We start from the raw sequence: 25,686 nt of genomic DNA on the forward strand, positions 1-25,686 counted from the left end.
CGCGCAGTCGAGTACTTGGGGAGGGAGATAGAGAGGGAGAGAGGGAGAGAGAGAGAGAGAGAGAGAGAGAGAGAGAGAGAGAGCGTGAGAGAGTGTGTGTATCGAGTGTGTATGAGAGAAAGAGAGATAGAGAGAGAATGAAGTTGTTCTGATCCCAACAAGTGCGAGTGCAGAGTGTAAGTGTATATTTGTTGGCTGGGTGCGAGTTATATATCTGTGCCACATTGTCGTTTCAGACTTTGTTATGTGATAACTAATCGAGATCCGTTTTTATATGATGAAAATGGACGGAGCCAGCGGCCGCCATCGTCGTGACAATTTTTGAGAAGAAAACTATTATCGTGTTTAAGTAAGACGGGCGCACGAGAGCGCGACAATTAGAGTTTCTTTCCTTTTAATTCTCTTCCCTTGTTTCTTTTACTTTTTTTTTTTCTTTCTTCTTTTCTACCAGCTGTCGAATGTGATTCATTTTATTTATCTCCATCGAACGTCTCTTGCGCATCCAGGTGCCTTTTTCTCTGAAGCGAGACCAAGCATCGGTAGTTCTCCGTTTGGTGAAGAGGAGTACGCTGTGGCTGATCGACGGAATGCCACTGACCCCACTCAACTCTGAACAGAGCCACGGGAATTGAGTGTAGTTAAACGTAGTTACGTTTTCTCATAGAGTACCTTAAAAAAAAAAGTAGAAAACTCGAGAGCTCGTCGAGGAGCGCGTCGACGCGGCCTCACTTCCCTCCGTGACTTGATTTCATCCTAACAAATGAATCATCATTGTTGTTTGACGTCGTTTTTTCTTATATTCTATGCATACCTTTAAGATATAATATATTTCGTACGTTGTTTAAGTTTTTTTTTTTTCTTGTTGATGATTAAATACCAATCGAGTAGGACGAGTTTTATGTGATTTACGTTGATGAGATATAACGAATTGATAGACAAATACAAAACGACAGAGAGATTATATTATATGTCAGAGTACGCGAGGAATAATTAATATAGAGGATATATATATATTATATATATTTGAGAGGGTGAATAGCCAGAGAGTAGAGAGAGAGAGAGAGAGAGAGAGAGAGAGAGAGAGAGAGAGAGAGAGAGAGAAAGGAAAATAGATATATGTGTATATGGATATGAGTAGATATATATCTATATATTTTTTACGTTTACCCAAAGAGAGAAGCAGGTGGTCAGAGATGTAAAGTGAGCTTATTAAAGATATAAATGAAGTCTATATTACGTATAATTGTAACGTCATGTTACGTATATGGGGGTTCGAGCCCTTCGTTCAAAGTAAGGGGTGCTATGTACCGCGTGTACGAATACTCGCCAACATTATCTACAGTGAACAACAGATTTTATAACGAAACTATCGAAACGTTTATTGTCGTGATATGTCTTTGTAGGAAAGTATATATATATATACATATATATATTTTATATCGAGCATCTATTCATGTGTCGCGTGTTTTAACGAGCCGTCGAGAAGAGAAGAGAAGAGGAGAATAAAAGATACGTGAACGAGGGAGATTCATTTGAACAACGCTGCATTAATCGAATGGAACACCCATTGTACTAAGTGGCATGTTATTCGTGGAAAAATCGTTCGTAACAATTTCTGTACACTGTACGCACACATCTCTAGCATTTTGCCTGAGCATCGACGAAACGAAAAAGGAAAAAAGGAAAAAGAAAAAAAAAAAAAGAGGAAGAATTCACGAACAATGTATTATCATTTCGCTCCTATGAATCGAATAAATGTTTCACAGCATCGCTTTCTCGATGATTTTCACAATTTACAGTTGGGTATGGATTTAGTATTAGACTATAAATAAATTATGAAACAATACACACTGGTGTCTTGTCCATTTTTGTACAACATTTACAGAAATTATTTTACACACGGAATAGATTATTTAACAGTTCGAAAAATCTCGATTAAACAACTTGTTGAAATTTACACCAGCTACATGCTTTGCCATTTCCCCTTCTCGCCTTTCACTTTGCCCTCTTTCAGTAATTTCTGGAGGTGGCCCTGGACATTGTAAGCCGCTGCCTCCCACATGATCTTCGAGGTGTCCTAAAATTAACAAGCGTCACGTTACACACTCCAAGCGATTAATTACTCCACACAAAGTCGAATGACGATCGTTACACTACCGTGTACAAATGTTTCACGATGTCCATTTCAGACAATGTGCTATCTTTCGCGTTCTCCTGCAGTACATTTAAAATTTTATTCTCTCTCTGGAGTCTGTGCTCGATGTAATACTCAATCATAGCCGCAGGATCTTGTATCACTGGTCCATGACCCGGATAGATCATCTTCGGCTTCAATGCACCTATCTTTCTCAACGAAACTATGTATGTCTGTAAATCCTCGAAAACAGCTGTTCTTTCGCCCAAAATGCAATCACCGCTGAACAATATCTGCTCGTCTTCCAGCACAAGGGATGCATGATCGGTCGAATGTCCAGGAGTGTGCTCCACTCGTATCTTTGCACCCTCCACTTCAATTATCTGCTTGTCTTCTAGCTTCTCGCACGGAGTTTTCTCTTCCAGCTTGCTTATAGGTTTGTCCTCCGGACTTCTAGGCAATTTCCATACCACGCTCGAGGCGCCAGTCTTGTCTAATGTTTTCAACATATTCAGAACAGCATTCACTCCTCCTATATGATCATCGTGCCAGTGCGTAACCACTATATGCTCGACGGTCGCTTTCTCTTCCTTTAATACTTGTTGTAATACTTTAATGTATTCAGGGGCAGTTTTTTCACTGGCTGTATCGATCAGTATTCGTCTGTGGAGATTAAGAGGTAGCTTAACGTCACGGAAAGAGGCTAAGTGGTACGATTCATGTAATTTAAAAGGTTTACCTGGTACCAGTGCCGACAAGGTACGTGTTCGTACCTTGTAAAGTCATTATCCCTTCGTTGCATCCTAAAATCCTTATCACTCTCGCTGACAGCTTTGATATCAAAGGTATGGCTGTCAAAGGATTCATGATGTAACTAGAACCAGAAACATGAAATTGTACGACCAGTAATGTCACTAGTAATGTATAATACTGTTTGCTATTAGTAATACCGTTTGATGCTCGTTATCTATTTACAGCTAATGACGGTTGTCATCTGTTGCAAGTAATTCCGTTGCACAAGAAAGTCGGTTCCATTAACTCAACAGCATAGTGCAGAAGTATATAACGCACAGGATGACGGGTACAAAGTGCATAGTACAGAAATATTTATACAAAGAATTAGTGCAAACAGAAATTGATAGTCATTCGCGAAGTCTCATAGTGAAACGACAATTAATTAATCTGTGCACAGTGATAACAAAGTTAGTCATTGTGTACAGTTGATGATTTGCAATTATTTCCGTGGTAGATAATAAGGCATTAAATGCGAGTGGCGCCAACTCTTTGAAAAGGGTTGAACCCGATTCTTGATCAGTTCGAGGGTTTTTCCTAGATCTGATACAACACTTGGCAATTTAGTTGTATATTTAATAACATATACTGATAACGATAATCAGTTTGGTTTATTTTAAATTTGCGAATAACATTGAGCTCGTTTTGGTTTTTAATTTCATTTGAAAAATTGAGTGAGATAAATTTTATCTCTGTTCTGAAGGTAAGAGAGAGATAGATATATTAGAAAGTTGTAGAAAAGAGTGAGATAGATGCTGATGACTCTCCTTTGTAACCCCTGGCGTCATCTCTGTAAAAAGTGCTCAAACTTGTCGCTCAGCATTATCGACAGTGAAGTAAACTCCTCAAGAACTACTGGTGCCATCTCTGCGGAAAATACTGGAACTAATGCCTGAATAGTTTCAGTATTTCTCACAGAGATGGCGACAGTAGTTCTTGAGCAGTTCACTTCGCTGTCGATAATCGTGTGCGACAAGTTTGAGCACTTTTTACAGAGATGGCGCCAGAGGTTCTAAAGCAGGGTTCGTATCGTCTATCTCACTCTTTTCTATAGGTTTCTTATATATCTTTCTCTCTCTTACCTCCAAGCGGGAGATACAATTTAACTTACTCTTTCTATTCGACGAAAATTAAGAAGTTTCTTGATTTAATCAGCGGTGTACTTTAAAATTCTGTAATTAAGATGAGAGAGAAGAGCAGAGAGAAGGAAAGAGAAGAGAGAACGAAGTCTGGAAAGCAATGGATGTGTAATATATATTAGTTTTGTATAAGTGTTCATTATTTTTTATATGGATATAACTTAGAGTATTTAATTGCAGCGATAGATAGAAGATATATTTTATTGTAACTATTTGTAGTATGTAAAAATTAAGTTTTAGTGTAAGTTATTGTATGTATTATTAGTTTTATTGTAGTTCATTGTATATTTTAAGTTTTATTGTAAGTTATTGTACATTATATTAGTTTTATTGTAAGTTCCTGTATATTTAAATAGTTTTAGTGTAAGTTCTTGTATAATTCGATAGTTTTATTGTAAGTTCTTGTATAATTCGATAGTTTTATTGTAAGTTATTGTATATTTTAAGTTTTACTGTAAGTTCTAGTATACTTCAATAGTTTTATTGTAAGTTCTTGCGTACTTCAATAGTTTTATTGTAAGTTCTTGTATATTTCGATAGTTTTATTGTAATTCATTATATATTTCAAGTTTTACTGTAAGTTCATGTATACTTCAATAGTTTTATTGTAAGTTATTGTACATATTATTAGCTTTATTGTAAGTTACTGTATATATTATTAGTTTTATTGTAAGTTATTTATATAATATAAGTTTTATTGTAATTTACTGTATATTGCCATAATTTTATTGAATAAATTAATTATTTAAATAAAATAAAACCAGTCTTATCATTTACCATTACTTCTGTCCACCTCCAATTCCTTGTCCCCGCCAATTTCGTTCGAAAAATCTAAAATAAATCGCAAGTTCTTGGGATATGACGTCACTTCCAGAATTCCAGGAATTCTCGATGACGTCATTTCCAAGAAGTGGCACTATTCGAATACCTCCTCATATGTTATGTTCTCCTGATACATTGCCAATTTTTCGACCAAAATCTTGAAAATCCAACTTTGATGACGTCACAGGGGTTCTTGGTAATTCCTGGAATTCCTGATGACGTCATTTCCAAGAAGTGGCACTATTCGGATACCTCCTATGACGTCATGTTCTCCTGATACTTTGTCGATTTTTCGAGCAAAATTTCCAAAAATCGACTTTGTAACAGGAGAACATAAGTGGTGAGGAGGTATGCGCGCCACTTCTAGGAAAATGACGTCACTTCTCAGAATCACCGAAATTCCTGGAATTCTTGATGACGTCATTTCCAAGAAGTGGCACTATTCGAATACCTCCTCACATGTTATGTTCTCCTGATACAAAGTCAGATTTTCGGGTTTTCGATCGAAAAATTCGGAATTTTACCATCTGATGACGTCATCAGGAATATCGGCGATTCCAGGAATTCTTGATGACGTCATTTCCAAGAAGTGGCACTATTCGGATACCTCCTATGACGTCATGTTCTCCTGATACATTGCCGATTTTTCGACTAAAATCTTGAAAATCCACAAAGTATCAGGAGAACATGACGTCATAGGAGGTATACGCGCCACTTCCAGGAAAATGACGTCACTTCCAAGAATCGCCAGAATTCCTGGAATTTTCGATGACGTCATTTCCAAGAAGTGGCACTATTCGAATACCTCCTCACATGTTATGTTCTCCTGATACAAAGTCAGATTTTCGTCATCAGATGGGAATTCTACCATCTGATGACGTCATCAGGAATATCGGCGATTCCAGGAATTCCTGATGACGTCATTTCCAAGAAGTGGCACTATTCGGATACCTCCTATGACGTCATGTTCTCCTGATACATTGCCGATTTTTCGACCAAAATCTTGAAAATTCGACTTTGTAACAGGAGAATATAAGTGGTGAGGAGGTATTCGCGCCACTTCTAGGAAAATGACGTCACTTCCAAGAATCGCCGAAATTCCAGGAATTCTCGATGACGTCATTTCCAAGAAGTGGCACTATTCGGATACCTCCTATGACGTCATGTTCTCCTGATACAAAGTCCATTTTTGGAAATTTTAGTCGAAAAATCGGCAAAGTATCAGGAGAACATGACGTCATAGGAGGTATCCGAATAGTGCCACTTCTTGGAAATGACGTCATCAGGAATTCCAGGAATTGCCAAGAACCCCTGTGACGTCATCAAAGTTGGATTTTCAAGATTTTGGTCGAAAAATCGACGATGTATCAGGAGAACATAACATGTGAGGAGGTATCCGAATAGTGCCACTTCTTGGAAATGACGTCATCAAGAATTCCTGGAATTCTGGCGATCCCCGGAAGTGACGTCATATCCCAAGAACTTATGATTTTCTTTAGATTTTTCGAACGACACCCCGGAAATTGGACTTTTATTTTATTAAAATTAATGCTGATGTCCCGAATAAGGAATTGGAGTTGGGTAGAAGTAATGGTAAATGATAAGACTGGTTTTATTTTATTTAAATAATTAATTTATTCAATGAAACTGTGGCAATATACAGTAAATTACAATAAAACTTATATTATATAAATAACTTATAATAAAACTAATAATATATACAATAACTTACAGTAAAACTAATAATATGTACAATAACTTACAATAAAACTATTGAATTATACAAGAACTTACAGTAAAACTTAAAATATATATTAAATTACACTAAAACTATCGAAATATACAAGAACTTACAATAAAACTACTGAAATATACAATAACTTACAATAAAACTATTGAAGTATACAAGAACTTACAGTAAAACTTAAAATATATAATAAATTACAATAAAACTAACAAAATGTACAATAACTTGCAATAAAACTTAAAATATACAATAACTTACAATAAAACTAATAATACATATAATAACTTACGCTAAAACTTAATTTATATATATTACAAATAGTTACAATATAATATTTCATTCATCTATCGCTGCAATTAAATACTCTAAGTTATATCCATATAAAAAATAATGAATACTTCTACAAAATTAATATATATTACACATCCATAGCCTTCCTGACTTCGTTCTCTCTTCTCTTTCCTTCTCTCTGCTCCTCTCTCTCATCTTAATTACAGAATTTTAAAGTACACCGCTGATTAAATCAAGAAACTCCTTAATTTTCGTCGAATAGAAAGAGTAAGTTAAATTGTATCTCCCGCTTGGAGGTAAGAGAGAGAAAGATATATAAGAAACCTGTAGAAAAGAGTGAGATAGACGATACGAACCCTGCTTTAGAACCTCTGGCGCCATCTCTGTAAAAAGTGCTCAAACTTGTCGCACACGATTATCGACAGCGAAGTGAACTACTCAAGAACTACTGTCGCCATCTCTGTGAGAAATACTGAAACTATTCAGGCATTAGTTTCAGTATTTTCTACAGAAATGGCGTCAGTAATTCTCGAGTAATTCACTTCTCTGTCGATAATGCTGTGCGACAAGTTTGAGCACTTTTTACAGTGATGGCTCCAGCAGTGACACCAGAGCGGCAAATTCAATGAAAAACTAAAACAAACGCGGTGTTACTCACAAATTATTAAAATAAACCAAGTCTCTTATCGTTATCCGTATATATTATTAAATGTGAACAAACGTGAACAACATTTACAACGTATAATCGAGTACAATAGCGGTAGGTTCGATTACATCTTAAGTACACGACAAGTTCCACTCGATTTGATTATCATATTGTCGACGAATTCTCTTTCGCGAGACTTTAAATACGGTTTTCCATTAGTGGTAACGGGATACCATCCACGAGGGATCGTTTATTGCGCTAAATACGACAACTGCGATACACATACACGTCCAACTCCACGTTAAATGCTGCTGCATCCCCTTTTGATTGTTCCTCATCGATCCTGTTCCGCATCACGGCGAATATATTGCGTAAAGATACCTCATTTCGTTGTCTATGTCCCTTAAAAAACGTATTCGTACTCAGTGGCGATGAAAGAACGATCCTCTCGACTTACAATCGCCAATCAAAAAAGAGAATTCGAAAAACAGTCTAACCGCGAGACACAAAAGTATGTCCGTGTAAAACTTGGACACGCGTCCCCCTCAACAATCGCTTGTGAACTTTTATCAAATAAAATACTAAGGTCTACGAAGATACAATTAATTACATAATTACAGAACGATAATTTACACGTGAGAAATGATTTTCAACATAAACACGGGTCCCTTCTTTTCGATTCTTGTCTCATCCTCTCTCTCTCTTTCTCTCGATAAATGTTCTTAGATTCATCTGAGTTTTTTTTTTTTTATCCAACGAAGTTTCTTTTGGTTTAGGCAGCCACCTCGCTGGACGAACACTTGTCGAACATCGCGTCCAGCACCTGCGTGAACTTCAAATGCCTCTCTTCTGGTGCCACTGTGGCACCTCTGCTGCCCCAAAGGAATTTTATGTGAAACTCCGTGCGAAACGCGTCTGAGAGCAGCTCGTCGCTTCTTGATCCTTCGAGGACGATCTCAGCGTTTCTGCGAAACAGGGGCAGGTTCTCTGCCATCCTTCGAGCGGACTCCAAGTGGGACCAAACGATGGAGAGACCGCAATCTGGTGCTGAGTTCTCCCACGGTGATAAGATCGCTGCTGCCAGTCCTGATGGCGTCACTGTTCCTGTAGAAAATAATTGAACACTTTAATTTCATCGCTAGACTAACATGAGATCAAGAGATTAGTATTTTCGAACCGCAAATGCTGGATTTGCAGAAATGTTTAATGTCCAGACAGGAAACTGGATGATAATCTTATGATTTATAGTGTCAGTGAACAGCAATCTCTTTCATTTGGTTCTAATGAGTCGATTAATTGAGTTTAAGCAAGAGAGATATATAAAGGTTCACAAAAATGTTCATTAAAGGAATATTAGAGTGAATAATATTGCTATGTAAAATGTTGAATAATAAACTTTGTATGCTTTTCTTTTAATATGTGGAATTTGTATACTTTAAAAATATTAATGATTGCCCCTTTTGCATTTTTAATGTCGAGAATATTATTATATAAAAATTGGATAATAAAATTTCTATGCTCTTCTTTTAATGATGTGAACTTTTGATACTTGAAAAATATTAATAATTGCTTTTTGCTCCAATTTTTTCAAACTTTATTCTTCTTTACCATACTCCCGTCTTCGCATTTTGCAATAATAAACCCTCTATTTTGCCTGCATTCAGTTGCCTAACGAGTTAAAGAACTCCTTTCACACTAGAAAATAAAAAAAAACGCACCCAGAATGTCTTCAGGACCGCGTTCGCCCAGCAAAGCAACAGGCAACAAATGAGGAAGAGTGGTATTGGGTGCCTGTGGGTTGGTGCACTCGTTCATAGCTCTAAGCGTTGGTCTGAGCTTCGCTTCAAAGCTGAACGCCTCATCAGTGTGTTTCTGCCTCAACAGATGCCACGTGTTAGCCAGCCTCTGAATCTGAGGCAAGCACAGGCCCAGCATCACACCGCAGAACCCGTAGAGATTGCCCAGAGCAGTCTTGGTATCGATAGCGACCTTGATCCACTTGCTGATCGTAGCAGCCCTTTCGATAGCAGTGGCTCCAGCCAGCACTGTCACCGCCACAACCAGCTTCAGACACTCTGATCTTTCAATCAGATCCATCCTAGCTTGCCTACCGTGAGGCAAAGTAGCCAACTCGATGCCACTGAGACCATTTCTGTTCCCACTACCAGGATGAAGAGCCAGCTCTAGATCAATCTTAGTCAAATGAGAAGCCAGAACCCTTGGCGCAGAGTCGTGAAGCATCCCAGAGACTCCTCTCAAGGCAGTTGGATCCAATGGTCTATGTTCGCCAGCTGGTAGCAGCAGAGTGGTGAACCCTTCGATATCCAACGCTGTGGGGATCTCCAAAGACGGAGCTGCCACTACCAACTGTTCCTCCACAGATAATTCATACTCGTTCCCATTGTTCCCATTAGTACCATCGTTGCTAGTGTTATACTGACTCCTAATCACCACTCCTTTAATGGGCGCTGAGGAGGATGGGTTGCTAGCGCCACCTGAGTTGTTGGTTTCAAACTCACTGTCTCCAGATCCATTTCCACTGTCGCTACCACTGGCTTGGTAGCCCTGATGGTGATGATGGTGATGATGGTGGTGATGATGAGCGTGGTGCTGGTGATTGGGTGCGTAAGGCACCCTTGGTGGTTTTGGTGGAGCCGTTCCATGTGAATTTTGATGGTTTAGATTAGGTGGCTGAAGGATTGGTTGTTGTTGCTGTTGTAGTGCTGGATCAGAGATCACCCTTGTGATCTTCTGTCGACCTAGAGACAAAGAACACGATGGTGGCTGGTTTTGAATGGGTGGAACACGTGGCAGAGTACTCGATTGGATTGGTCCGTGAGACACTGGCTGCTGGCTCGACTGACGAGTGTCGTGTTGGTCCGAGGTGTGGTGTTGGGCTGTCAGAGAGTGGCTTCGTTGTTGCTTTCGTGGTAGACGCGGTGGAGAACCGGTTGATAAAGACGATGAGGAGGGGCTGGAGCAGTGTTGACTGCTCGTTGGTCCTGGGACGCAGGTTAGAGGCACGCATCTTGGCTTTGGGGTTATTATGCGAGCACCACTGGCTTGGCTTATGGGACGACCACTGCCTACGTAGAAGGTTATTAAGTCTGCTACTGTGTCGAACGCTTCGTCCTCGAATTGGTACTGGGCTCTCTCGTACACTGTTTCTGGTTGGATCACCACCTGTTCATAGAAAGTTGCTGTGTAGTTTTCTTACGTTTTCTGAGTTAATTTATACATAAAATCGTTTGAAAAAATTCGTTAATAATGTGTTCAACGCTTACTCAATTTCTGACAATTCTTTTCTCCTAGTAAGTGACTTAAATATTTGAAAAAATTCTTCAATGATGTCTCCAACGTTTACTCTATTTCTGACAATTCTTTTCTCCTACTAAGTGACTTAAATATTTACAAAACTAAAAAACCGTCGATGATAGAAAAAAAGTAAACTTCAAATCTCATAGAAGAAGGTTTGGTCCTTATAGTTTTGCACAAAAAGTGTTCAGAAATTTGTTTAAAGTACCAATGAACCGAAATCGAACGTTTCACGTGTTACAAACTGATAATTGAATTAATTGATGCGAGTAATTGAGAGAACTGACCCTGTTAATGACGAAATGAAGAGGCTGGCCCTTCCATCGGACCGTGAGGACGTAGTTTCCTGGCTGAGAGGCGCAGTCTCGCACAAGAAAGTCGCCGTCGTTCGGCACTTCCGCTTCAGCGCCCTTTCTGCCGCCTCTGAGGGTGCTTCCGTGATACCAAGCGTGCGATCTTAGATCCCTGGGGTCCAGAAGTCGAAGTTCCCGCTCAAGAAGCTTGCGGGTCGACTCTTCTGGCGGCTCCTAAATCAGATACGAAACCATATGAATTTCAAATTAGAAACGAACACCATGTATGTATCTTGGGACGCATAACTTTTGAAGAAGTAGATCTGAATATCTAAGGAAGACACTGGTTTGAATTTTTTTTCTATTTCTCCACGACTTATCAATTTATTTAATATTAATGGAGCCTTGTAATAATTTTTTCTATTTTACTTTTCTATAAATTTACTAAAAGTTAGTGGTACTTAGTGATTTGAACCTTTTCTATTTTACTTTTCTATACATTTACTAAAAATTAGTGGTGCTTAGTGACTTGAACTTTATCGACTTTACTTTTCTATAAATTTACTAAAAATTAGTGGTGCTTAGTGACTTGAACTTTTTCTACTTTGCTTTTCTATAAATGTACTAAAAATTAGTGGTACTTAATGGCTTGAATTTCTTCTACTTTGCTTTTCTATAAATTTACTAAAAATTAGTGGTACTTAGTGGCTTGAATTTCTTCTACTTTACTTTTCTATAAATTTACTAAAAATTAATGGCACTTGGTGACTTAAAATGTTTCTACTTTACTTTTCTATAAATCTACTAAAAATTAATGGTAGCTCGAATTTTTTCTAAGTCTCTGCTTTTCTGCAAATTGAAATTTGCTTTACATTGCAGCACACGATTCTAATAGAACATAACGCGAGTTTTGCTATCGTCTCGGACGACTTTTCGCGTAAACCAGCCTCAATCAATGAGCAGAAGCGTCTCGACTATACAGGGTCGTAAGATTGGCTTAACAAGTACAGCCTTGAGTAGTTCAGTCCATAAAACGGATCAACGAAGCCGGCGTTCGTGCGTAGAGCTTGCACTTATCAGTCAGTTCAGCGTGTCACGTGTTGAAGATCATCGAGACGCTGGCTCAAACGAATCAATTATCAGAAACGTCAGCTATTATTGCGAATAAAACTACGTTCGACGTGGCTTCACGATCTTCAACATTAATATTCCTTTCTATTTCAATTCATAATCATTTATAGCCATATTGCATACAAAAAATTGTTTAACTTCAACGTAATTCGTGCAGACATGTATAAAATAAATTCTATTGATATCAACTAATTTTTAAAATAATAAGTTTGAAAATTTCATGTTTTTATTTAGATCAAAATCCAACCCTTTTGTTGGCTCCAGTGGTGTTACAATAATGTTACAACTCTATTCGCGAAGTCTACACCGCGTAGCTAATTATAATTACATAAAGAGAATAATAAACCATGGAGAAGCACAGCTGGCTCAACGAATTTCTGAAACGACTGCACGCTATCGCTCGCATCGAAATTCAACCCTCTCGTTAATCAGTATCGATGCTTCAGTGAAGCTTATAATCTTACAATTTTATTTTTGTAGTCTGTATGATACAGTGAATCATAATAAAAAGAGTAGTAAACTATTTTCTTTTGCAGCATTCAATCATAAATCAATAAACAATAAAAAACAATCAGCTATTGCATATAAAATAAGAACAAGTCATCAATACATGCTGCAAATAGAAAGTACCTAAAACGATCATACAATGCGAAGAATATAAGAACACAAAATTACAATAATTAATTCCTGGTCCAAAGTGTGGTTCAGTTAAAAACCATCACTAAATCAGCCCTATCAAGAGATAAAAAACGACCAGACATTGCTTATAAAATAAGAATAAGTCACCAATACATGCTGCACATATAAAGTACTTAAAACCATCATACAATGAGAAGAATATAAGAACACAAAATTACAATAAATAAGACAGTGATAAAAAAAAAGAAATATTAATTTCTGGTTCAATGTGTGGACCAACTAAAAACCATCACCAAACCAGCCCCATCAACAGCCATAATCAACAGTAAAATCAAAAGTAAAAAACCCCAATTTACAAATCTAACTCTATCATCAGTGGACCAACAAAAACCACCACCAAACCATCCCCATCAACAGCCATAATCAACAGTAAAATAAAAAATCAAAAACCCCAATTTACAAATCTAACTCTATCATCAGTGGACCAACAAAAACCACCACCAAACCATCCCCATCAACAGTCATAATCAACAGTAAAATAAAAAATAAAAAACCCCAATTTACAAATCTAACTCTATCATTAGTGGACCAACAAAAGCCATCACCAGACCAGAATTATGAAGAGTCACAATCGACATTAAAATAAAAACTGATAAATCCAACAGTATCAACATCGAACAAATGGCACTCACCATGGGTAGATTCGAGTAATCGTTGCAGTCGACCCTTCTGGGAGCGGTTTCGGCTGCGTCCTCGCGTCCGTTCGCCAGCTCCTCATCCGCCTCCTCGAGCTTCGACGACCTGCGTCGCAGAGAAAAAAGATCGAGCTGTGGCAACCAAACCTCGTTCGATCGTCACATCTCGACTCGAACGGCCCTGGCGCGCTTCGAACCCGTGGAAAATACGTCCCCTGGAAAACTGGCGAGCGTCGAGATCGCGAGGATAGGGTTTGGCCGCACGGCTCACGAGCCGAGCGCGCGCACCCCACTGAACTATGCGCGTGGAAAGTCACGACACACGGGCAGGGCCGTATTTTTGGAGGAGCAGAGGGGCGCCCCGTTTCGATGTATTAATAGAACGAACGCTGGGAGACGGAACTGACACGCGCACGCCAAACGAAATATTCTCGAGCGTTGCTAGATTCAAGCAACTGCTACACAATCCCTCGAGATAAAACTAAGACTCTAAGAAACGAGGCACATTTTTTGTTAAACTTATTCTTTGGGAGTTTTTGATGATTTTTTGAAGGATAACAGAGGGTTCTATCTTAAACGTGGCAAGTGTGAGCTCTCATCGAGTTCTCCAGTTTCTAGATTCAAGCAACTGCTACACAATCCCTCAAGATAAAACTAGACTCGAAGAAACGAGGCATATATTTTGTTAAAATCATTGTTTTGGGGTTTTTGATGATTTTTTTGAAGGATAACAGAAGGTTCTATCTTAAACATGGCAAGTGTGAGCTCTCATCGAGTTCTCCAGTTTCTAGATTCAAGCAACTGCTACACAATCCCTCGAGATAAAACTAGACTCTAAGAAACGAGGCACATATTTTGTTACAATCATTGTTTTGGGGTTTTTGATGATTTTTTGAGGGATAACAGAGGGTTCTATTTTAAATGTGACAAATGAGAGTCTACGAGTGAGTTCTCATCGAGTTCTCCATCTATGCCTGCGTTTTCTCAGCTCTCGAGTGGCTTTCAGCGTCGAGTTGACGCCGATCGGTGAACTCGCGAGGGTGTTCGTTCGATTCTCGAGCGATCTCGCTGTTTGGATGTTCGTGGCGTCGCTTGGATTCGGTTTGGGGAGGGCGTAGACGAAGATACGCGCGGAGGTTATTGATCTGTTCGAGACGAGGGTGTTCGCGAGGGGTTGGAGCGCCTGCGTCGATGCTGGCCGCTCGATAAGCGTAATGAAACGCATCTGTGCGTTTGTTGCGAGAGTGTTGAGAGCCTGGAGAGGGTGTGCGTTGTTTGTTGGAGGGATGGAGAGGCTTGTGTGAACGACGTGATATGGATGGGCGGATAACAGAGTTTGATATGAATTCGAGAATGGATTTTAATGCCACGATCAGATGAAGCGATCTGTTCCATGTTTGGTGGAATTGTCTTACATTTTGCTGCTTTTTTTTTACTACAAAGTGTCTTGTATTTGACAATCTTTCATTTTTTGGTCCAAAATATTTTATATTTGTTACGTGAACTCGATGTTTGGGGTTGATATCGGGTAGTTTAGAAACGTTGAAGGCTACATTGCAAGTAAAGTGTAATTTCTTTGATATTTGTAAGGAATTTTGAAACAATATATTGGAAAATTAATTAGAGAGAAAGATTCATAGTTTGAGAAGGTAACAGCAGAGCAGAGTGCACTTTGAATGATATCAGATAGTTGAAGGCTACGTCACATATGAAGCGTAATTTCTTCGATATTTGTGAGGAATTTTGAAATAATATATTGGAAAATTAATTAGAGAGAAAGATTCATAACTTGAGAAGGCTACCAGCAGAGCAGAATGCATTCTGAATTGACTTGCATTGGACCCCAAATAGTGCATGGCGTGATTCTGATTTTTAACAGCCTCCTCTGACATTCGCTCGTTGCAATTTGTTTGATATTCCCTGGATATCTGATGCACGATCGTATTTACTGTTTGATAGCATTCCATGAAGTGTTTTCTTTCGCGATAAGAATTCAGAGACATCTGCTTATGTTTGCACTAGAACTTCCTTTCGTATCAAATGCAATTTATATTAATTACATTATTATAGTACGTGTAAGCCTTCTGTCTTCTTTATTTGCATTTAAAGGCAACGTGAAATCTGATCAGTCGATGCAAATCTGAATTTTATCGCCATCAACAGTAGACAATTAAAAAAAAAACCTAATTTAAACTTATTCTTCATTTCCTTAATTTTCTTTCAAGTCAAACGATAATTATTTTATCAAAAAATGCAGTGCATTGAATTTGAATACAAAATTAAAATTATTATGCCACTTTTCTCAACATTTAAATACCCCTCTTTGCATTAATAAATCTCATCCACCATCCTCCAAGTTTATAACTTGACATCCATGAAAATTGCATTTGACGACGCAGAAAAGAGGCAAATAATTGCACGAACTTAGAGAAGAGCCAGCTCGATTCGCAGACGTCCATCGCGTGTCTTATCGTCCACCTCGAATGTCAACGCGACAGGATTCCGCGCGCTATCGCGCGAGAACGGCTCAGCCGAACGTTAATCGTTTCACCAGCTCATCCTGCGTCAGCGAGAGTTCGCGCAAAGTCAGCGAAAGGCCTGCCAGTCGTTCGAGTCGCCGATGATCCGACGGGCACTGACTTTCGCTCGAGCGAAACCGACCAGACTGGCCATTGCGTTCGAATTTAATGAGAAACAGCTACCAGAGAAGGATCGCTCGCTTCGCCACCCTTTCTAGGATCGAGCGCAATCAGCGCGACAAGATTACGTTCTCAATGGTCGATCCGGTAGGATTAAATGGACACCAGTTGCTCTCCTCTTTAATAATTAATTTACACTCGAATACTGATTGATAGTATTTCGTAAAGTGTTTTCTTTCGCGAGAAGAATTCAAAGATACCTGCTTATGTTTGCGTTAAATTTTGCATCGAATTAAAAGCTCGGAAAATTCGAGTTTTAAGTTCAGAAGAGTCACTGAGAATCGAAGCTGATTTTTATCAACCTTGATCATATCAATTTTATAGAACGAGGAGTTGATTAATGCTTTGATATAGAAGAAGAAGTTAAGAATTCGAAGACATCTGCTTACGCTTGCATTAATTTTTGCATCGAATTAAAAGCTCGAAAAATTCGAGTTTTAAGTTCAGAAGAGTCACAGAGAATCGAAGTTGATTTTCACGAACCTCGATCATATCAATCTTATAAAACGACAAGCTGATTAATGCTCTAACATCGAAGAAGAAGTGGACTTAATATAAGTGTTACTTCAGCCTGCATAATTTAATGTCGCGTTGCTTAATTACGAGTGAACGTCCACGCGACTGTACGCTTGATTAACCACGATTTAAATCCCTCGTTTCTCTTCAAGACAGTCGCGATGGCAGCAAAGCAGTCAGTTCGATCGCCACGATCGCTTTATCGTGGACGACGCTCGGATAAATCTCGACGCGAGCAAGGATCGACGCCTCTGGCTGTCCCATGGATCCTCGAGAGGGAACGGTTCACGCGTATCGCTCTCGAGCGTTTATAGTTTCCCCCGTTTGCGCTGTCCTTCCGTTACGGGATGCGCCACGTCCAGAAAGAGGGAGGACGTCACTTCGAAGGCGAGGAAAACCGGTTCGAGATCCGCCAGCGCCATTATGACCAAGCGCAACAGTCTACGGGCTAATTCATAAGTTGTAACGCGAGGATTTCGAGGTGCATCCTTGAAGTGTCCTTCGAAGGCCTTTCGAGCGACCTCTTTGAACCTCGTGATGGATTAGATCTGTTGGGAATGTGATTTTTTTCGTGTCGATTCGAAGGTGGCGAAGAGCAGCTTTCTTTGAAATTTTTTCATTGAAGTTATTGCCATTAATCAATCGTTTTTCTAGAGAAAAATTGTTTAGTTTCCTCCGTGGTGAGCTTTGAATTATGTCTTTCTGAAGATGAAAGTCTTCAATCATTATTCTTAAAATCTTTGCGAATAGAAATATTATTAAACCGATTATGAATAAATCGAAGGATCGTAGCAGCTCAGATTTTCAAGCATTACTTTCTTTTTAAAGATGTCTGATTTCTTCGATCATGAATACAAACACTGAGACAGCGTTAATTTCATAACTTCCGACAGACTAACCATTGAAATCACGAAATACTCTGCCTATAGATGAAAAAATACGATAGAGAGTCGTACAATCATGTTCAACTCAGATAGAAGATATTCTGAAGCACAGAAAATCGAAAGATTGCATAATACACGATACAGAAGAAAAGAAGTACCATTCTGTCGCACTTGAAACCGCGATAACGCGGATTAGCGGCTACGAGACGCCACTGTTCGTATCGCCAAGGACGTAGATCGTAAAACAAGATGGTTAAATCGATAAATCGTTCGAGCAGTTTCGTAACTTGTACCTGCTGGTGTCCGCGGTCGGCTCTTCCGGCGACGGCGGCGTCACGATGAAAGATGGCTCCTTTTGAATAATCACTTCCGGCTGCAGGTGGATCGTGTGTCGCTTCTGATGGAGTTCCTTGCAGGAGGCAGAGCTGGCCACGCCGTTCCTCTTTCGTCGACGGCCGCTGGCGCCTAGATTTTGCAGCGTGCCCATAGATGGGAACCGGAAGCTCCATGCTATGCCTGAGGAACATCAGTGAACGTGTCATTAAATCCTGTCGCGCTCTTATAAATAAGCAAACTAATATTTTGTCAACAACCGCGACGAAGCTCTCAAGCTTCCTTTCGAGACATTTACTAATTTTTAATTCATTTCCTGCAGATAAGTTCTTATCGATTATGCTCTAGTGCTTCGTTCGAGACGTTCTCCATGTACTTACGAGCTTAATTTGTAATTAATTTCGTTCTGGTAAGTTGTTATCGATTTTAGAGAGAAGAGACGAATTAATTAGACTTCTTATTTGGGAGGAAACGAAGCTCTGAAGCCTCCTTTCGAGACATTTATTAATTTTTAATTCATTTCTTGCAGATAAGTTCTTATCGATTATGTTCTAGTGCTTCGTTCGAGACGGTCTCGATGTACTTTCGAGCTTAATTTGTAATTAATTTCGTTCTGATAAGTTGTTATCGATTTTAGAGGAAAGAAACAAATGAATTAAATTATTTTTTTTTTTATTTAGCAAGGTTGAGTATTGAGAATGAAGTTATAAGAAGTGTGGAGAACGATTTTGAAACGCATTGAATTTTGAATAAATTTTTTTAAAATTTCACTTTTTCTTATTTGAAGAATAATTTCGACGATTTTCTTCATGTTTTACACCCCTGGCGTCTTTTTGCTTAAATATAGGAGTTCAATTTTGCGATCTTCGCGGCTTTAGATAGGAAATCGTCGCTCGATAGCAACCGATACTCAACATAATTTCACTTTTTTCCATTTAGAGAACAATTTCAGTGATTCTCTTCGTATTTTACACCCCTGGCGTCTTTTTTCTCAAACATAGGAGTTCAATTTTGCGATCTTCGCGATTTCAGACAGGAAATCGTCGCTCGTCACAACCGATACTCACGCATGCCGGTAGTTTTCTGCGAGCGATCCTTGTCGCTGACGATCATCGCGATCCTCGTCGCTCACGATCGAGATCGCTTGTTGCCCACGCACTCCTCCGCTTGCAGATCGTTAATTGCACACCCGTCGATTCTCGATTCAGACCCACGACCGCGCGCGAACGAGAGCGTTCTGAAACGGCTCGCGACCGATCCGCTATCGCGAACAGGAATACCAACGCCCCACCATCGTGCCTGTGCAAAACGATTTTATCGGTGCTGGTACGCAAACGATCGGTACACAGCTCGATGCCTTTTATCTCTTCGAAACCCCTCTCTTTCTCTCTTCTTTCCTGTCGACAAAGTCAGCAAACCTTCGATGATTTATCCAGATTGTCTGTTTTCTTTTTAATTTTTATAACAGAATTTGACTGATGATGGCACCTAATACTGTGGCTGTGGCTGATGAAAAATGTTACGAAATCACAGGATGAATTAATCTTGTTAATCTTGGTTAGGCGTTCATTTATATTTCTTGTTAAATAATAATATACAGAAATTTTTGTGATTATAATAAATGTGGTGTCTCTTGAATACTTGAAAAGCTTCTTTTGCACCATATGCTTTTTTTAAATCCTCCTCAATGAAATTTCTATTCACAGTTTTCCACATTGATGTTTAATAATTCTTGCAAGTTACACAGAAATATTTGTAATTATATTTCTTGAGCACTTAGAACGCTCCTTTTCTGCCATATGCTTTTTTCACATCGTTCCTCTTCGATTCACAATTTCAATTAATATCAACATCGAATTAGAATCTTCATTTCCCTCACGTTCAAATCACGACACTCTTCGTTACCACTTTAAACAGCGTCTCTCGCTGATTTCCAACCCCTCCAATAGTGGTACCATCGTTCCATCAATAAAATTCCATTATCACGACTTTTACTTGTGGACTTCGAGACTAGAGAATCTCTCGATTCGTTAAAAATCACGTATCGTTCGTTTTCGATCGACAGTTTCGAACAAATTGAACGTGGACCAGCGCGACAGGTCCTCTGGTACCACTCGCGCGTTGGAGAACAGGTGCAGCGACGAGACGACAGCCACGCGTCCCAGAATCCTCTGCAATCTCGCGCGCGTGGTTTCCGTTTCGAGTTCGACTTTGAAACTCTGCAAACACTGTTCGCAGAGAAACACCCTGGCGAGCCACTCGTTCAGCTCGAAACAGCGGACCTTTCGAACGGTTCGCCAGAAACTGAAGCGTTCGCCGGCTCACTTTCGCTTCGATTCGTTTATCTTCGCTCGCCTTCACACGCGCGGACGTAAACCTGTTCTCGAGCCTTTCCAGTCGCGGATACCAGCGCCCCTCGCACCCCACCACCGCGTCGAACCCCGCGATTTTTCGCTCCAAGTATTTCTAGACTTGACTGAAAGCTCCTCGAAGAGCTTTTCCCACCTTTCGTGAACTCTCGACGATGGAATCCGCGTCGTCGCGCGGCTCGCTGAGCATTCTTCGCTTTGGAGAACGTTGGTACCTGCTGCGAAGCGTTTTCAAATCGCTCGTTACGCTCTATTTTCAGGAACCGGGATCGTTGGTTGTATTATAGTTGTGTTTAATCGTGGGCAATGGCTGAACGAGGATTTTCACGCTTTTGTTTCATGGTTTCTGGGACTCTGACGGTCACGCTTTCTTCTTTTTCCAGTTAACGCGATCGAAACTCGAGGTTTGTGGTGTGGACGCAACGGTTGGAAGCTTCCATTGTGATTTTTCAGGGAATTGTGAGGCGAATGTGCATTGCTGTGGATAATTTCGCGAAAGAGGTCGTTTAACCCTTTAACTGAGGGTACTTTTAACACAGTATATCGTTCTAAATGCGAAGAACAAATATTTAACTAAAATCAAATCATTATATTAAGTGATATAATTCTTATTATTTTGCAAATTACAGACAGTCTCCAAAGTTGAGAAATAAAATGAGGATAAGTAACTATTCTACTTTAAAAGACTTTTTTGATTTCTATTTCAGTGACAGCCGCAGTTAAAGGGTCGATAGTTTCTAAAGTCGAAACCACAACGTTTTTGCAATTAATATAATTCGTTCCAAAGTACGAAGATTGGAATTGGAAATTCAGTCGCTAGTCCAAGTATTTTTCTCGTCGTTTGAATAATCACGAGCGATAATCGCGTATAAAAACTGAGCCACAAGCCTGATTTGCATTAGAGGCTGGCTGTTTACGAGACTGGTGTCGCGTAAACCTGTAAAATTTAACCTCGTGCTTGTATCGTAACTGCAAGAATTTTTCAAAGCGCCACAACATCATAGCACACTTAAAAATTTAATTCAACGTAGCAGAAAATTGCAAATATTAAAAAATTCTGCACTAGGACGTCGAGCACGTTTGTAACTAAAATAAAATGAATATTTCAACAACTGGATCTCTGGATTCGAGGCAAAGTATAAGTTTCGAGCACGTTCGACCTTCTCGCAAAAAAAATGTTTATTCTTCGACTCGCAGAAACATGGAATGTGCTTACGTGGTTCTTATACATTCCTCCAACCTCGCGTATCTTTTATTCCCGATTTGCAATGCAAATGTCGAGTTTATAAACGTGCGAGTCGGGACAAACAGCTGACGCGTTCGCGGACCGCCGGAAATTCGTGCGAACCAGCGAAATCGCGGCTCGACTTCGCGTTTCCGTCGCGCGTTAGTCGATCGCGACGACAGGGGACGCGGTTGGCGATTTTTCGAGCTGGAAATGTCAGCGACAGATCAACGAGGACAATGGTCCATTCATACCAACAATGCGCGCGTTTATCGTTTCCTTTCTATCGACGAATTTGCATAATCGAAGCTAATGCACCTTATCTATGCTTCCAGTAAAAAAAAAGAAAAAGAAAGGGTTCGAAGAAAAATTAGGGGATGGAGATATCTTCGACGTCCCCAAATCTGTCTCATTTCGTATCACGAACAGTCTATTCATCTAGCGCGACACTTTGGGAGGCAAAAACAAGACAAACTTCCTCTCACAGAACCTTTCCACGTGGTACCATTTTCCTAAACTGCGTTTCCTACCCTAAACTCGGTCCGAGCAATCTATTTATGCTTTCACCGTCCTTACTTCGAATTCTCCGTATAGTCTGTCACAAAAGTCCACGTAAAGTCACGGGATATTCTAAAATATGGAGATGTAAACGGAGAAAATATAAATTATTCACGAAATGTTTCGCAGAGGGGTTAGAATTTGTTAACCCTCTCGATGGTTTTGCTTTTAGCACAATGGATCGCTCTGAATGCAAAAAAAAAATATTGTATTATTACTGAAGCGATATTCCGTTCTGAAAGATTTATTTTATTTCTATTTGGTTTTTGAGCCACAGTTGCAGTTAAAGAGTTGAACGAATGAAATAATGGAGAGTCTGCAAAATATAAAATTAATTAAAAATCATATTTTATAAAGTTATTCAATTTTTATTGATCGAAGCAAGTGTGTAGTTGAAGAAAATGGTCAAAGAATTTAATTCTACTTCTATACGAATATTTAATAATTTTCTGAGTACGTGTAAACTCTATTTCTATATGAATATCGATATAAAATATGAATCATATTTTTATAGGAATATTTAACAATTTTCTGAGTGCGAAAAAAACTTGTGCGACAGACTGTACGAGTTCTCTTCCGATTTCTACCGTTTTCCCTTGGCCACCAGCAAACTTTTTGGGTTTTTCACGTATACCTGAGAAAGAGCAAGGCAGGACACCCGTGGCGTGGCCACTCGAGCCGAAAGGACGAGCAGGACACTCGATGGTGACGAGGAGGAGACCTGAGAACCGTGTCTGCTGGAATGCAGGTGTGTTCCTCTGTTTCCATCGCTCGCTTGTCGACGAGATACGTACCTGGCGTCGCTGATAAGCCGGTCGTTTACCCAGATAACTATGCAACACGTTTGGAGAGCCGCTATCGACCGAAAACGACGCGATACGCGTGCTTTTCCAGGTAGAACCAGGCGACGAGTCGCGAACCAACGCTTCGAATATTCCTCGTTCGCGATTTCCTCGTTCACCTCGTTTAGGGTAGTTTTTGGACACTCTGAGTATCCTACTCGAAGCTATCTTTCTGTCTTGTTTAATATTTTCATCTTTTTCGCCCAAATTTCACTATGGTTCGATTAATTATGGAATTTTGCAGACTTAAATTTAATTTTGAAGAGAGAATTTATTTTTTTTTTTTTAATTAAATGAATTTCTGGAATCATTTTGATAACGTTTTCAAGGATGAAGACTGTCAGTCGCGATGAGTGTGCAGATTTTTAATTATCGTCAGCAATCGAAATCTGGCGAAGGCATTCGCGGGTCAGTGATTTAGAAAATTGCTAAAGGCTTCGCGTTTTTTTTAATATTCATGAATATCTCGTGGGCTTTGCGTTTAAACTAAGTTCGTCGAATTTATATGCAAACGAACGTTCGATGAAACGACGCGCGTCAATCTCAGTCGCAATTCGATTCGTTTGAAAACGAGCTCCCCTTTGTCATTGGCGACTGCCTCGACCGCGAGCGATTCCTCGCGTGCGACGTTAAAAGAAAAAAGAAAAAGGATTTTTATTCACGGTTCCCCCGTTTCCTCTGCGGCGTAATTATATGCGCGTTTGACTCGCGACTGGAATTTCAATTGGACCCAGTTTGTACACAGCTGACGGAAGAATCTCGCGATTTGAAGTTTTACAAACGAACTCGCGATTCTCTGAAAGATAATTCACGAATTACTATCCTCAATTCTTCTAGTAAAATAAAGTTTCCTTATACGCTTCCTATAAAACGAAATCAATACTTTAAATTAAGTTCCAAGAGTTTCAGAAGCTGACGAAGTTTAGAAATAAGGGCTGAAACCACCCCTGATTAAGTTTCACTGAAAAGACTGTGCTGTTACCTTTGAAACTTATATTATAGCGTTCGATAATTATTAGAGAATATTTCAGAAAATATCAAATTAGAACCGCCAATTCCACAATCACCAACGTTAAGTATTCAATTTTCAATTATCTCGATTTATTATTCGCGAAATTAAATGCTTAACATTGGTGATAACAAAATTCTAAATCCCACTCACAATAAATTAGACATTCAATGATCGAATTCAGAGAAGCAATTAAAATAAAAAATTCCCCAGCGATTACACACTCGATCTCGACTAATGAATTCGACAGACAAGCGGCAAGAGAGGGCCAATAATTAATCTCTCAGTCCCTCCAGCGAAATTAAATGCTCAACATCAGTGGTAAAAAAATTCTAAATCCCACTCACAATAAATTAGACATTCAATGATCAAATTCAGAGAAGCAATTAAACTAAAATTTCTCCAACGATTACACACTCGATCTCTGCTAATGAATTCGACAGACAAGCGGCGAGAGAGGGCCAATAATTAATCTCTCAGTCCCTCCATCCTCGAGCCAGGGTCCGCAGGCCCAGCGACGCGTGAGCGGTCCCAAAGACACCACGTTTATCTCTCGAGGCTGACCAGTAGGCAGGCGTTTATCAGCCTCGCGACCTACATCCCACGTTTAGCATAGCTGCGTACCAGTTTCGATTTTGAAATAGACGCGATCCCCGTGCACGTGCGACCCGCGAAGCGATCGACGCGTAGGCGGCGATAAACGCGCGAGCCAGGTGACTTATCGTCTCGACACTTTTCGCCTGGCTTTTCGTCTCGAGCTGCGTTGCATAATCGAAATTGTGCTCGCCAGAGAGCCGCGAGCTCGTTCTCGATCGACTCCGTAACGAGGATCGTTCTCGACAGACAACTCACCGGGTGATTAGTATTCCTAGCGGAGGACGGTTCGACAGAGACATTTATAATCGTCCTGGTCTAATTATGGAGCGATTCGTTTCGCGTGGATACGTGGCTACGAGATATCCGCCTCGAGCGTCCATCATCGAGCACGTGCTACCTGAATCACCACGGCTCATCACTCCTTTCACCAATCGACGGAACCACTCCCGTGTACACGCGACACTGTCACTGAAGCTCCAATAGAATCGCATAGAAATCTAATAGAATTCTATTTTCCAGTAAAAAAAGGACCATTTCAAACTGAACCTCGCGCACCTGTCCAACATTCACGAGACACTGAAACCACCACGCGCGAGACAGTTCGATGAAGAAGAGACTAAGTACCGCGAGAACATCTGGAAAAGGTGTCGAAACCTGTTCAACGGTAAAGAAGAATTAGCTAATCCAATCACTGTCCACGTGGCGTAGAAACACTCGCCAATGACGTGAAAAAGTAGAATTAAAAAATAGAGGTAACGAGATGTGCTACAGAAATTAGGGTAGAGTGGTGTCACTAACTCTGGCTCCTGCGGGACTTGAGCTTGCTGGCGGTTTTCCCCATTTTCCTCGCGGGTGCATAGCCGCACGATGCTCAGGTTGCACCAGGTGTCGTCGTCGCGTGGCTTCGTCCAGGATGCGGCTGCGAGCGTGGCATAATGCCTGAGCTAGCCTGGCTGACTGACTGAGACGAGGGCCACGATGGACAGAGGCGAGCGTCGGCACCGTTGGCC

At 40.0% G+C, this 25,686-nt stretch overlaps 2 protein-coding genes across 6 annotated transcripts; both read right to left on the reverse strand.

Annotated features, from left to right (window-relative positions):
• Nucleotides 1-1,709: 1,709 nt before the first annotated feature.
• On the reverse strand, nt 1,710-3,177 carry LOC143431342 (endoribonuclease LACTB2). The gene is made up of 4 exons (XM_076908008.1): nt 3,085-3,177; nt 2,874-3,008; nt 2,158-2,797; nt 1,710-2,077 (listed from the first exon to the last, which is right to left on the reverse strand). Exons 2-4 carry the CDS (start codon nt 2,999-3,001, stop codon nt 1,964-1,966), a joined length of 882 nt encoding a protein of 293 aa, XP_076764123.1. The 5' UTR covers nt 3,002-3,008; nt 3,085-3,177; the 3' UTR covers nt 1,710-1,963.
• Nucleotides 3,178-8,126: 4,949 nt separating this feature from the next.
• On the reverse strand, nt 8,127-25,532 carry LOC143431212 (breast cancer anti-estrogen resistance protein 3 homolog). 5 transcript variants are annotated; one of them, XM_076907781.1, is made up of 6 exons: nt 25,475-25,532; nt 18,031-18,259; nt 13,642-13,750; nt 11,174-11,413; nt 9,290-10,754; nt 8,127-8,675 (listed from the first exon to the last, which is right to left on the reverse strand). In XM_076907781.1, exons 1-6 carry the CDS (start codon nt 25,515-25,517, stop codon nt 8,344-8,346), a joined length of 2,418 nt encoding a protein of 805 aa, XP_076763896.1. In that variant the 5' UTR covers nt 25,518-25,532; the 3' UTR covers nt 8,127-8,343. The 5 variants fall into 5 exon arrangements, with proteins under 5 accessions (XP_076763896.1, XP_076763897.1, XP_076763894.1 ...); XM_076907782.1 differs by lacking the exon at nt 25,475-25,532 and adding an exon at nt 19,144-19,204 and having other exon boundaries at nt 18,037-18,259; XM_076907779.1 differs by lacking the exon at nt 25,475-25,532 and adding an exon at nt 19,144-19,204.
• Nucleotides 25,533-25,686: the final 154 nt, after the last annotated feature.

The sequence above is a fragment of the Xylocopa sonorina genome, chromosome 17 (genome assembly GCF_050948175.1).
Source record: "Xylocopa sonorina isolate GNS202 chromosome 17, iyXylSono1_principal, whole genome shotgun sequence".
Lineage (NCBI taxonomy): Eukaryota > Metazoa > Arthropoda > Insecta > Hymenoptera > Apidae > Xylocopa > Xylocopa sonorina.